Source organism: Microcebus murinus, chromosome 8, assembly GCF_040939455.1.
Source record: "Microcebus murinus isolate Inina chromosome 8, M.murinus_Inina_mat1.0, whole genome shotgun sequence".
Lineage (NCBI taxonomy): Eukaryota > Metazoa > Chordata > Mammalia > Primates > Cheirogaleidae > Microcebus > Microcebus murinus.
This window is the reverse complement of record NC_134111.1, coordinates 101,291,455-101,306,534: the sequence shown is the minus strand read 5'-3', so window position 1 is coordinate 101,306,534 and position 15,080 is coordinate 101,291,455. Positions and strand designations below refer to the sequence as shown.

Sequence of the window (15,080 nt, the reverse complement as noted above, 5' to 3'; positions counted from 1 at the left end):
CTTGTTTATAAGAACGTTTGTTGTATATTCCTCTATAAAAGGTAATACACATTTATTAGGACTTTGGAAATAGCATCGCCTCACCGACCATGCAGTGTCAGTCACTGTTAGCATCTGGGTGGCTTTCCTTTTATTCTGAACTCAAGTTACTGTTTTATTGTTTTGAACTTTTATTCTGAACTCAAGTTACTGTTTTATTGTTTTTCTTTTAAAACATAATAATGATTATTTTGTAGATAAATAGTTGTATCCTGCTATCCCCTCCACCCATATTTGTAGACTCTTTAAAAATTTCGTTTGACAGCAACATAGTAATCTATGCCTCACTGTGCTCCTAGGGGAGGCAGTACCATGTAGTGGGCAAGGCTCTGGGTTTGTTTCCCCACTTTGCCACTTACTAACAGTGTGACCCTGGGCAAGTTATTCCATCTTTCTCTGCTCAGTTTCTTTTTCTGTAAAATGGAGATAATAATTAGTACCAACTTCATCAAATTGAAAGGATTGAAAGAGTTAAGTGCTTACAATGTGTTTGCACATAGTAATTACTAAATGTTTTAACTGACACAATCATTGACCTTATCATCATCCAGTTTTTCACTAACATCTTGTGCTTCAAACTTTGTTATATTTAGGATTGCTAACTTAAGGTGGTCTCAGAGTGTAATTAACTAATATAAAAAGTAGAATTATGTTTTAAGGCTCTGGTATACACTCCCAAAGAGGACTTCTGCTAGCCCATTCCGTGCTTCTGTGCAAATTAGAAGAAAGGCACCCTTCCTCAAGACCCTTTACTACTATCTGCAGGAAAATTTTTTAGAACAAGATACTCCTAGCTGTTATCATAAAACAAAAACTCTATAAGAAATACAAATATACAATGTATACGATGCATATGACACTCCTTAGATATGACACTTTTGTGCAGTGTCAATCTGCAGACTAAACACAGCTACCCTGTTGTTAAACTGAATCCAGCTCCTATGGGGTGGGCTTCTGGCATAGGTATTCTTTTAAAGCTCCCTGAGTGATTACAGTGTGCAGGCAGAAGTCAACAACTGATTGTTCAATTACAGCAGTTTTCTGTGACAAATGTGGCAACAAATTATTCTTAGAAATCAAGGAATATTTGGAGTCATGAATATAGAATCCATCTACTGCCTAACATCACCCTAAAAAAATAGCCAACTTTCATAGAGAGGACTCACTAGAACTTGATCACCTTTTAAGGGTCACCTGCAGAGTTTTGTAAGTGGTACCTAACGAAAACTGTTACTTTTCTGATCTTTTCTTTTTACCTACAGTTTGTTGACCAAACAAGGGAAATGGACTAATATAAATGAGATCGACTGGCTCCAAGTTAAAAATTTATGCCAATTAGATTCTGAAGAGAAGCAAGTTAAAGTATCAGTAACTGGTAACACGGTGAGTTGATTATAATTAAAGTTTGGCTGACAGTTTTTCTGTTAACAGAATTTTATTTAAAAAGCAACATCTTAACATTTCAGAACAGTTGTTTCAGTAGACTTCTAAATCTCTTAAAAAAATCAACTTTTTCTTTTTAGCATTTGATTGTTGCTTATTTATCTATATTATTCTTTGGCATGTTTCAGAAAAATATGTGCCTTTTTTTCCCCTCCAAATCCTAGAATTAGAATATGGGAGTTACCTACTTTGTTAGTTCATGGAATCCTCTGGCTCCCAGAAAACGGAATTCTCTGGCTTCCTTGAAAATGCCATTTTCAAAGCTATTTTCTGTGCTTTTTAAAGCAGGTATACAAGTATATGTTTTGGTTTTGTGCTGTGGGTTTTTGTTTTTAAAATTTATCTTAAGTAGTTCTACCTTATAGTCTGTGCTCTGTATAGAACCAACTGCTCTCTTTCAAAGACTATGATGCTGGTTACCTTAAATATCATCTCAGGAAACATCTTTTTATATTTATGCAGTTCTGATTTATTAAGTCTTTTCTATAGCAAGTCAAAAGAAAGTTACTAAAATGTTGTTTTATTTTATGTAGATATTGTAATTTCTTAAGGTATGTTAGTATTTGTTGATACAGTTCAGGAGGCAGTGTAAGATCAGTGCACTAAAGCTCAGGAGACCTAGTATCCTGGCCCCAAGTGGGAGACTTTGGTGAAGTCCTTTACTGAGTCTGTTTTTTCTTGGTACAGTGTGGGGTACTGGTGGGAGGTTAGAATAAATTATCTCTGACATCAGTTTACCCCCTAAATTTTCAAGATTTTATCCCCTAGAGGAAATTAGCTTAAACTAAAAAAAAAAAGATAAAGAAAATTTAAAATAAAATAATTTAAATAATGCTCTTGGACTGATATTATAAATTTTTATATTATTTATGTTTATGGGCCCCAAATTCATCATTCCTAACATAGAGAAATGTGTTTGCCTGAAGTTTATTTTGTTTGTTCTCATCATGAGGGTTAGTGGTTTGTCAACTTATTGCCTTTCCAGCTAGAATTGCTTCTTTAGTTTTCTGTAGGTGTCCTTTCTGTCCCAACTAACATCAACTTGATAAAATTTAAGTATGAGGATCTATTCTAAGATTTTGCTTTTGACCTTATAAAAGAATTTCAGGGATGAGAAAAAATTTTCAAGTAGGCAAAAACTACTAAATGTAAGTAATTAATGTCTCAGATAATCTTTGCACATACTGATAATCTTCATTTTCATCTCCTCCCATTGTTTTCAACTTATCCACAGTCATTCGTTTATTTCTGTTTTTATAGGTGGTGTTTGATATTCGAATTAAAGCCATAAAGGAATTAAAATTAATGAAGGAACTAGGTAATTATTTATATTTGCTTTTTGGTCTTTGGTTTAATTTGGTTTTGCTTTTTAATTGAAAAAATATGGAAGAGTACGAAAAATAATTTAGGGAAAACTCAGGCACCTACCACTCAAAATGGACAAATGTTAACATTTTGCCATGTGTTTGTTTTTGTTTGAAACATTGCAGATAAAGTCCTTTATGTCCTTCTCCTCAGACCTATTCTCTCTTCCTCCTCAGTTGCAACCGATGTGTCTGATTGGGGTATGGTGTTTATCTAGTCCAAGTATTCATCTCGTACTATATATATTATACTTACATATGTGTATATTACATTTTTATATTTATATAAATTCTAACATACTGAATATAACTTCAGACTCACTACTCAATCAGCATTAGGGTTTTTTGACCACTTTATTAAGGTATAATTTACATACCATAAATTCACTCATTTTCAGTGTATAATCAGTGATTATCAGTGTTGAATTGTATAACCATTACCACAATCCAGTTTTAGAACACTTTGATCATTCCAGAAAGATCCTTAGACCTATTTGTATTCTGAGCTCCTGACAACCACTAATCTACTTACTTTCTGTTTCTATAAACTTGATTTTCTGAACATTTCATATAAATGGAACCATGCAATATGTAGTCTTTGTGTCTAGCTTCTTTCACTTAACATACTGTTATTGAAGTTCACCCATGATTTAGCCTGTATCAATAGCTTGTTCCTTTTTATTATTGGCTAGTATTCCATTGTATGGCTCTATATCACATTTTGTTTATCATGGACAAATATGAGTGATGGACATTTGAATTGTTTCCACTTTTGGACTTTTATGAGTAATGCTGCTATAAACATTTACTTATAAGACTTTGTGTGGGCATATGTCTTCAGTTCTCTTGGGTAGATATCTATATAAGATTGGAATTGCTAGGTCAAATATGGAAAATTTATGTTTAACTTTATAAGATACTGCCATACTATTTTCCAAAGTGGCTAAACCATTTACATTGCTACTAGCAGTGTATCAGGGTTGCAGTTTCTGTTTTTGACTATAGTCATTCTACTGAATGTGAATCGGTATCTTGTGTGTAAATTTAGCAAGAAGTCAAAATCAATTTACAGAAATCCATTGTATTTTTATCTACTAGCAACAAAAAAAGGATATTGAAATTAGGAAAACATTTTTAGTAGCATAAATTATGAAATATTTAGGGATAAATTTAACAAAATATGTGTAAGACCTGTGCATTGAAAACTAGAAAACATTTCTGTGAGATATTGAAGAAGACTAGAATAAACGGAGCCATGTACCATGTTCATGGATCAAAAGACACAATATTGTTAAGAGGGTACTTCTCCCCAAATTGATTTGTAGATTCATTGCGTTCTTACTCAAAATCCTAGCACATTTTTAGAAATTAACAAGCTGATTCTAAAATTTATATGGAAATGCAAAAAACCTAAAGTAGCTATAACAATTTTGAAAAAAAAATTGGAAGAGTTACACTATCTGATTTCAAAACTTACTGTAGACACTGTTTTGGCATATAGGTAAACATATGGAGCATGAGTCGGCAAACTATGGCCTACAACCTGTTTTTATATAGCTGGTGAACAAAGGATAGTTTCTTCACTTTAAAAAGGCTGGTTAAAGAAGAATGTGCAGCAGAGATCATATGTGGCCCTTGAAGCCTAAAATATTTACAGCGAAACTAAATAGAGAATCCAGAAATAGGTGCACACATAGTTGACTTTCAGAAAAGGTGACAAGGTATTTCCATGGAGAAAGATAGTGTATTTTCAACAGATAGTGCCAGATCACCAAATAACCAGATAACCAGGTATCCAAATGCAGAAAATCAAATGCAGATCATTTGGTTATCCATATGTTCAAAAATGAACCCCAAGCTTTACTTCACATGATGTAAAAAATTAACTCAAAATGGATCATAGAACTAAATGTTAAAACCTAGAACTATAAAATTTCTGGGAGAAAATGTATGAGAATATATTTTTTACTTCACCATAAGGAAAGGTTTGTATATTTAAAGATAATACTCAAAAAGCACAAACAATGGAAAAACTAATAAATTAGACTACATCAATATTTAAATTAAAAAATTTAAATAAAATTAAATTTAAATAGAAAAAACTAATACACTACATCAAAATTTAAAACTGTTCTTCAAAAAGGTTTTTTTTTTTTGAGACAGAGTCTCACTCTGTTGCCCAGGCTAGAGTGAGCCACCGCACCTGGCCTTCTAAAAGCATTTGAAAAGGCAAGCCACAAACTGGGAGAAAATAGTTATAAAATGCATATTTGGGCCAGGCACGGTGGCTCATGCCTGTAATCCTAGCACTCTGGGAGGCTGAGGCGGGTAGATTGCTCGAGGTCAGGAGTTCGAAACCACCCTGAGCAAGAGCAAGACCCCGTCTCTACTATCAATAGAAAGAAATTAATTGGCCAACTAATATATATATAGAAAAAATTAGCCGGGCATGGTGGTGCATGCCTGTAATCCCAGCTACTCAGGAGGCTGAAACAGCAGGATTGCTTAAGCCCAGGAGTTTAAGGTTGCTGTGAGCTAGGCTGATGCCATGCCACTCACTCTAGCCTGGGCAACAAAGCAAGACTCTGTCTCAAAAAAAAAAAAAAAAAAAAATGCAAATTTGACAGTGGATTTAAATACAGAACATATAAAACAATACTTGTAACCTAAACATAAGGCAAGCAACTGAATCTGAATTGGAAAGATCGAACAGATACTTTACAAACTAAGTCCTACCTGTGAATGACCAGTAAATTTAGGGAAAGGAAAGATGCTCAGTATCATTAGCCATCAAATTAAAACTATAATGACACACTTCTGTGCACCCAGTGGAATAGTTAAAATTTAAAATACTGATAAAACCAAGTATTAGTGAAGTTGTGGAACAACTGGAACTCCCACAAATTGCTGATGGGATTATAAAACAGTACAGTCACCTCAGAAAAGTTAGATTGTTTCTTATAAATTTAAACATTCACTTACCAGGTGCATGCCTGTATTCCCAGCTACTTGGGAGGCTGAGGCAGTAGGATTGCTTGAGCTCAGGAGTCTGAGGTTGCTGTGAACTAGGCTGATGCCACGGCACTCTGGCCCGGGCAACAGAGTGAGACTCTGTCTCAAAAAAAAAAAGCACATTTTAAATTGGGGAACTCTTCACAAACTCTTCCAGTTGACAAGAAATTTACATTAGAATTATATGCTAGCTTCATTTCACCATAGTATAAGATATTGAACTAAGAAATCACAGAAAGAGATTCTTCCATGATCTAATAAAATTAGAACTTCTAAGGCCCATGACATTCTTGCCAGTTCAGAAAGCTCAACCCTCCATCCCCCTCCACCCCCTTATTCATGTCCTACTTTGTAAGAATTCTGTTTGGACTGAAAACCTGGTGTGCTCATTCCCATAAAGCAGGAATCTACATACTCAAAAATAGGGCATGCTGGCCCTAATCCATTTAAAAAGCATAAAATCACCCAACATATTTTAAAGACAGACATTCTGATATGCATAAAGTTTAGTTACCATGGTTTAATTACATAACATCAGTCTCCCAGCAACATGGTTCAAACTTCAGCAACCATGGTATATTAACTGTAACTGAATAAAACACACCCTTGGCTGCTAGCTGCAGTGCACAGATGACCACATAGATAACAGAGGTGCACCGTGAGCAGTGACCAGGCACTTCACTTCTTTCAAGTCTGCTGGTGGTTGGTCACTGCATATGCAGCTCACTGCACAGCCAGCAAAGCGTGTAGTTATGTTCCCTCCTTTTCTCTAAGCGATGAACCCACATGCCATTTTACCAGATTGGATAATTGAAACAGGGAATTGACCGAGCCAGAAGAAAGGGCACAAAGAAGCAAAGATGTGTGGAATTATAGAAATAGCAGCCGCCTGTGGAATTGTTGACACTGCTGTCGCTTGAGAGACTCTAGATATGCAGCTGAGGAATTTGGTGAAGATGAACTTCCCAACATAAGTGAGGAAAGTGGTGATAAAAAGGATGAAGACTTCCCAGCAGAAGTGATGCTGGTAGAAACTTCACATTAAAGGAGCTCTCAAAGATACTTCATGACATTGAACACACAAAATATAAATTATTGGAAGCTGATCCAAACTTAGAAAGGAGTACGATAGTTTGCCGGGGGATAGGAAAGCTATACAGTGAGAAGAAAGCAAGCCCTATTTAAACTACTCTTGGTATGTGTTTTACAAAGAAAGCATTTTAATTCTCAAAGTTTCTAGTGTTTTAAATTACACTGTAAATATTAATTTTGCTGTTTTTTTCTTTTCCCAATACATGTATACCAGACATGTTAAATGTTATGACAAAAATTTTTAAAACTCATGGAACAATTATAATTTTTTCCATTGATTAAGATTGCTTTCCAGTTTCAGCTTATATTTTTACAGTCTCGCACTACTATGCAAAGCAAAGAGTAACTGTGCTTGGTTTTAGGTGTTTTGGGTTGTTGGGGGGTTTTTGGTTTTTATTTTTGGTTTTGCTTTTTTTAGCTTACTGTAGCTGTCTGCTGATGAACACAATAGAGTATCTCTCTCTCATTTTCTTTGGTGCCCTGACTAACTTCCTTTTATTCATAGCTGAGAACAGCTGTTTGAGACCTATTGACAGAAATGGGAAGCTGCTTTGCCCAGGTAAGTCTTTCTGGGAGCTTTCAGAAGCTGGCTACACTCATACCTGTTTGTCTTTCTTAAAACTTCTACTTTAAATAATGGCTTCCAATACCTAACATTCTTTAACTTTTAAGAAACTGATATAGACATATTTCCATCCACGTATCTTACTCATGTGTTTCAGAAAACCTTAACCAGAAACAAACACTTTGGTTTTTTTAATTAAACACTTATCTTTCTGATTATCTGATCCTCATTTTAGTCATGGTTTTGATCTTATTATATTTTTCTAGCTTTATTTTCAAAGCTTTTCTGTTTGTTTTGCTAATTTTATTGTGATACCAGTTATAGAATAAAGTCTTTGATTCTCACCTCTGTAACTCCTCTTATCATTAGACTTAATTTAGTTATGTACAAGCCTAATTATTGATGGTAATCACAGTATCCACTTGGAAGAAGGTAGTCCACCATTCTCGGGTCAATTCAGAATATCTGCCTTTTAGTCCATATTAACAGCAACTCTTTGAACAAGTCGTTTTTATTGAGTAGGAAACTAGAACTTTCATAGGTGCTTCTTAGCATTGTACAGAGAACAAGAATAAATATGAGAGTACAGAAATAAAAAATCAATCATAACCATAGTGTAGGCTTTCTTGATATTCTCTATTTTCAAAGAATGACTGATTTTAGCTTATTATTTTGCTTAGAGAGGTATGAATAAACAATATTCATTATGTTATCAACATTCTTTATAGTGCCAGACTGTTATACTTTGAAGGAGGCAGAATTGAAGATGGGGAGTTCATTGGGCCTGTGTCTTGGAAAAGCACCAACTTCCTCTCAGGTAAAATAAGTTCATCTGTCAGAATAAAACCAACCTTTCCATACCAGAACATCTTAATTTTATAATTAGTACCATAACCACACCAGTAATAATATTTTTCCTCTAAAAATTTTTTTTCCTTAAATGACAAATTGTTTTAGGAATACATCTTTATAGTTTTCTGGTTTTAAATATAAAATATTATGCCAAACCATATTTATAAGGTTCTTTTTCTGTGAAAATTTTGTTGTTAAGAGGGATCTTTAAGGTTGAGTGCCACCATTTTCAACCACTATATTTCATAAATTCTGAGATGTACCTTTTTTCCTTCACATTTTAATATCTGTGAGATTAGGTTGCATCTTACAGTAGTGGCATTCTGCAGTTATAGATGCACTGTTTTTATTTTATTTGCCTTTTATTTTTATTTTTATTTATATATTTATTTTTATAATAAATATTTTATATTTATATAAATATTAAATATTAATATTAATATATAAAACATAAATATTGAATATTAATATTAAATATTATATAAATATAATAAATATTTTATATTATTTTTTATTTTTATTTTTATTGCCTTTTATTTTATTTGTTTTCTTTTTAGTGGTACAGAAAATAATCTAACAGTAACATTTTAGATTTAATGAAATACAGTATATTGATTTTGGACTTATGACTCTGCAATAATATAATAGTCTCACGGCAGCTTCCCTTTCCCTTTGACTTTATCAGTGTTCATTTTTTATATCGTCGGGTTACCTTGGCTGAAGCCCTGCCTAGTTAATCAACTTATTTCAGTCCAAAAGTCATAATGATATTGTTAATACCCGGTATCAGAGTACTCTGTACTCATATCAAGTTTCCCATGATTTGTGGATTCATTTAATTAGTTTTCTAACTACTTCACTTGTAATTTGCTTTCCCTTGAACTCTAGCAAATAATAGTGCAAGAAGCTGATAGGAGGGAAAACATGACAAGTGATATTGAGATAAAAAAAAAAAAAAGCAGGGCTATAAGGAACTAAATTGGCTAGAGATCAGATTTACATTTTTCCTTTGGGGTCTTGGGAATTATAATATACGGAATCCCTAGGCAGAAAATAAAATCAAAATTAAGTGGCTCAGAAAAATAATTAATTTTAACTGTGTATATTAATTAAAAATTGCTTTGGGGAGTGATTGAGACAGAGATGGAGCTCATAGAAGAAATAGTGTATGTGTGAGATATTTATTAGTAAAAAGTGATGAAGCATTTTACATTTGGAGGTAGGTGAAATTATTGTTTAAACTGTAACATTAAATTACTCAACATAGTCTTGTTTTTACATATTTTGAGATTTTTATTTAAGTTTCATGGAACCTTGGCTTTACTTTTACTTTCTTGAAAGTAAATAATACATTTATTGAATTTTTTAATTTAGATTAAATTACATTCATACTTCTGTCTTGATCTTAGCTGTTCCTGTTTTTTGCGATGGGGAGTGACGTTCAACCTGGTACAGAGATGGAGATCATAGTAGAAGAAACAGTATCTGTGAGAGATGTAAGTAATTTTGCCTTTTATTTTCAGGGGCTGTGGGTATTTGGTATGGGGAGCAGTGGTATCCTATGGTAGGATTTTAGAGCTCCTATGGCTAGGGTTTATATAATATGCTTCAAAGAATTATATGTACCCACTAAAGGAATAGTTTTGGGAGCTTGAAAATTAGTGCACCAACTGGAATTTTTAAGTAAGATTACTATTTTTAAATTTTTCTGATTATCAATATTATAGAAATTTGGAATATGCAGAAATGTATTAAAAGAAAAAAATGAAAACCCTTCATCATTCCTTATCCCGCCAATATTAACATTTTGGCATATTTTTGTAGTATTTATATATAAACACAGGTATGAATGCTTATATATATATAACTGTGTATGATAAAATAAATGAATAATTATATTGTTGCTATTATTGAAAACTGGGAGTTTCAGTATTGGATAATGGAGAGACAGGTAAAATCAGCTAAATTAGTGGTTAAATAAAAACCTGTACTCATCAATTAGAAGAATCTAAATGAGCTTCATGTATTTTTTCTTTAAAAAATGTTTTTTTCTAGCTATGTCAAGCTTAGCAACAGTGACCAACCTGGTAGCAGCAAGCACCCCGAGCACCCAGATTATGGTTGCTAAAAATCTTTTTTTACTGAAAGGAACCAGGCCGGCTGGGCGTGACGGCTCACGCCTGTAATCCTAGCACTCTGGGAGGCCAAGGCAGGCGGATTGCTGGAGGTCAGGAGTTCGAAACCAGCCTGAGCAAGAGCGAGACCCCGTCTCTACTATAAATAGAAAGAAATTAACTGCCCAACTAATATATAGAGAAAAAATGGTGGCGCATGCCTGTAGTCCCAGCTACTCAGGAGGCAGAGGCAGGAGGATCGCTTGAGCCCAGGAGTTTGAGGTTACTGTGAGCTAGGCTGATGCCATGGCACTCACTCTAGCCTGGGCAACAAAGCGAGACTCTGTCTCAAAAAAAAAAAAAAAAATAAAAAAGGAACCACGGCATCTTGGAATAGTGGCTGGTTTTATATCTAGGTCAGGAAATATGTAAGATAAGCCCGGAACATTTTGTCATCACAAAAAGCAGTGAAGCTACTAACAAAGACTGTCGGAATCATCAAAGAGACTGAGGAGCCTACTAGTCAAATGAGATAATTTGAACATCAGTGAGAAGAATAATTAAAATTAATTAAAACATATATATAAGGCCAGGCGTGGTGGCTCACGCCTGTGATCCTAGCACTCTGGGAGGCCGAGGCGGGTGGATTGCTCGAGGTCAGGAGTTCGAAACCAGCCTGAGCAAGAGCGAGACCCTGTCTCTACTATAAATAGAAAGAAATTAATTGACCAACTAATATTTAGAGAAAAAATTAGCCAGGCATGGTGGCACATGCCTGTAGTCCCAGCTACTCGGGAGGCTGAGGAGGAGGATCGCTTGAGCCCAGGAGTTTGAGGTTGCTATGAGCTAGGCTGACACCATGGCACTTGCTCTAGCCTAGACAACAAAGCAAGACTCTGTCTCAAATAAATAAATAAATAAATAAATAAATAAATAAATAAATAAATAAATAAATAAATAAATAAAACATATATGTAAAATCCATGAGTTCATACTGGTCCTAAAAGAAAATATTTACTGGTTACTTATGGCTGATGCTAGGGACCTATAAATGAAAAAAAATCAAGCATTCTGTTTTTCCTTTTCAATGAGAAGTTTTTCTTTATAGATATGTTCCAGCTAATAAATGAATAAGGAATTTTAGAATATCACAATTTTTCAACTCCTAATAAATTAATGGACCTAAGCAGTGATCCTCAAAAGACTGTTATCAACCCAAAAAAAGAACACTCAGACATGATAGAAGCTCAAAACAATACACATGCCATTCTTGCAAAAAGCAAAAAATTGGACCTGAGTCTGATCAAGCCTTAGGTCTAACTACCAATTTATAAGAAATTCAGGAGATGTAAGAACATGTAAAAGGCAGTACAGGTCTGCAGCCTGTAAAATCCAAATTGGAAACTCTTCTTCAACAGATAAATTACAGGGACCAGGGGCAACTTATAGGTCTAAAGAGTCTTAAAAGAGAGATTAGTAGCAACCAGTTGCAACGTATGGACTTTATTTGGACCTTAATTCAAGCCAAAAGAACTTTCATAATAATTTAACAGAATGTAGAGAAATTTCAACATTACTTGGATATTTGTTGGTAATAAGGAATTCTTAATATTTTTAGATGTCAATCACTTTAGGGTTTTTTTTAAAAGAAGAATCCTTTTAGAGATGCATACTAAATATTTACAAGTGAAATCCTATATCTGCCCATTTGCTTCAAAAGAATCTGGGGCAAGAAGAGGGGAGTGGGTAGGACTATTGATAAATAAGACTGGCCATGGCAATACAGGCTGAGCTTCCCTAATCCGAAAATCCAAAATTTGTCACTTTATTTTTATTTAAAAAATTTTTTTTAATTGAGACATTATAATTATATACATTTATGAAGTACAATTTGGTATTTTGGTACATACATGTACCAAAATGTATAGTACTATTTGATCTATAATGATCAAATCAGGATATTTAGCATATCATCACCTCATGCACGTAACATTCCATTTTGGTCAGAACATTCAAAAGCCTTTCGTCTAGCTAGGTTATAACAGTTAACTGTCATCACCCTACCAATGCGATAGAACAGAACTAGTCCTGCTATCTAATTGTAACTTTGTACCCATTGACTAACCTCTCCTCATCCACCCCTCCTGTCTCCCTTCCGCAGTCTCCAGTAACCGCTATCATAAGTATCAACTCTTTTGTTTTTAGTTGAAGATTCCACTTATGAGTGAGATCAAGTGGTATTTCTGTAGTCTTTCTATGTCTGGCTTATTCACTTAATTGATGTCCTCCAGGTTCATTCTTTCATGTCGTCGCAGGATGTTATTCTTTTTTATGGCTGAATACTACTCTATTGTGCATATATACCACATTTTCTTTACCCACTCATTCGTTGTCTGACACTTAGGTTGATTGCATATCTGGGCTAGTGTAAATAATGCTTCAGTAAACATGCAAGTGCAGACATCTCTTGGACGTACTGATTTTATTTCCTTTGGAAATATACTCAGTAGTGGGAGTGTGGGATCATATGGTAGGTAGTTCTAGTTTTAATTTTTTGAGGAACCTCCATACTGCTTTCGATCATGGCTGTACTAATTTACGATCCCACCAACAGTGTGTGGTAAGTGTTCCCTTTTCACCACAACGTTGCCAATGCTGTTTTCTTTTGTCTTTTGATAATGCCATTCTAACTGAGTAAGGTGGTATATCATTGAGTTTCTGATTTGCATTTCCCTGAAGATTAGTGATGTCGAGGATTTTTTTCATGTACCTGTTAGCCATTTGTATGTCTTCTTTTGAGAAATGTCTATTAAGGGTTTTTGCCCATTTTTTAACTGTTATTTATTTTTTTGTTGTTAAGTTCTTTATATATTCTGGATATTAACCATTTGTCAGATGTATAGCTTGCAAATATTTTTTCCCATTTTGTAGGTTGTCTCTTCACTCTGTTGTTTCCTTTGCTGTGCAAAAGTTTTTGAGTCTGATGTAATCTCATTTGTCTATATTTGCTTTTTTTTTTTTTTTTTGAGGCAGAGTCTCACTTTGTTGCCCAGGCTAGAGTGAGTACCGTGGCGTCAGCCTGGCTCACAGCAACCTCAATCTCCTGGGCTCAGCGATCCTACTGCCTCAGCCTCCCGAGTAGCTGGGACTACAGGCATACGCCACTATGCCCGGCTAATTTTTTGTATATTTATATTTTTAGTTGGTCAATTAATTTCTTTCTATTTTTGGTAGAGACGGGGTCTCGCTCAGGCTGGTTTCGAACTCCTGACCTTGAGCAATCCGCCCGCCTCGGCCTCCCAAAGTGCTAGGATTACAGGCGTGAGCCACCGCGCCTGGCCTATATTTGCTTTTGTTGCCTGTGCTTTTGAGGTCTTATTTTAAAAATCGTTGCCCAGCCCAATGTCATAAAGTGGTTCCCCTATATACTTCCCCATTCCTTCTAGTAGTTTCATGGTTTCAGGTTTTACGTATAAGTCTTTAATCCATTTTGAGTTGATTTTTGTATATGGTGGAAGTTAGGGTGAAACCACTTCAATAATGGGGTGCAAGGCAAGAACTGTGGTAAGGGCCTAGATAAAAATAATGCACAGGTCTTAACTAAAAATAATGGTAATAATTAGTAACTTTCCCCCTGTAATTACCACTCCAAAGCCATGCAGCTGGTGACCATAAAGATTTTTTTTATTTTTTATTTTTTTTTTTAATTTTTAATTTTTTTTTTTTTCTCTTCCACATGCTTGCACTGGGGGACCACCATAAAGATTTTTAACTTCTCCCCATAGCTGGTGTCAGTAAAGATTCTTAACTTTCTCCATGATTAACATCACCTTTTCGATAGCTAACGGTAGTTTTTAAGATATCTTCCAGACCCCACATTCAAGTGGATGGATAGGCCCCCATACAGAGAAACTGACTTAACTGGAATTGTGACCCCAGGGACTAGAGTAACAGGAGATGATTTCTATATCCCTATAATTTTGCCCCAATTAACAAACCTAACTGCCTAATCCCTTGCCTGTCAAACTACCCTTAAAAACCCCGTCTTCCAAATTCTCAGCGAGACAGATTTGAGAAATTTCTCCTGTCTCCCTGCTTAGTGCTATGCAGAATAAAAACTTTTTCTCCACCATACAACCTGCTGACTCAGCGTATTATAAGTGTGTGAATTTATTTCTGGGCTCTCTGTTCTGTTCCATTGATCTATGTGTCTGTTGTTATGCCAGGGCCTTGCTGTTTTAGTTACCATAGCTTTGTAGTATATTTTGAAGTCAGGTAGCATGAAGCCTCCAGCTTTATTCTTTTTGCTCAGGATTACTTTGGCTATCTGGAGTCTTTTGTGGTTCCATATGAATTTTGCATTGTTTTTCTATTTCTGTGAAAAATGTTCTTGGTATTTCGATAAAGATTGCATTAAATTTGTAGATTACTTTGGGTAGTTTAGCTGTTTTAACAATATTAATTTTTTCAATCCATGAACATAGGATATATCTTTCTATTATTTGTGTCCTCTTCAATTTATTTCATCAGTGTATAGTTTTCAGTATAGATCCTTTACCTCTTTGGTTAAGTTTATTCCTAGGTATCTTATGTCTTTTG

General features: G+C 34.6%; 1 protein-coding gene across 6 annotated transcripts in view; it reads left to right on the top strand.

Moving 5' to 3' along the window:
• USP40 (ubiquitin specific peptidase 40) overlaps positions 1 to 15,080 on the top strand; it is an 86,874-nt gene that overhangs the window by 40,405 nt on the left and 31,389 nt on the right. For all 6 annotated transcript variants that reach the window (XR_012920646.1, XR_002224163.2, XM_076006053.1 and 3 more), the window contains 5 exons: positions 1,302 to 1,422; positions 2,743 to 2,800; positions 7,456 to 7,509; positions 8,244 to 8,332; positions 9,777 to 9,863. Coding sequence is in view for 4 of the 6 variants with exons in the window: in XM_076006053.1 (XP_075862168.1) it covers positions 1,302 to 1,422; positions 2,743 to 2,800; positions 7,456 to 7,509; positions 8,244 to 8,332; positions 9,777 to 9,863 (409 nt within the window). In the remaining 2 variants the exon portion in view is untranslated. The remainder of the gene's footprint in view (positions 1 to 1,301; positions 1,423 to 2,742; positions 2,801 to 7,455; positions 7,510 to 8,243; positions 8,333 to 9,776; positions 9,864 to 15,080) is intronic.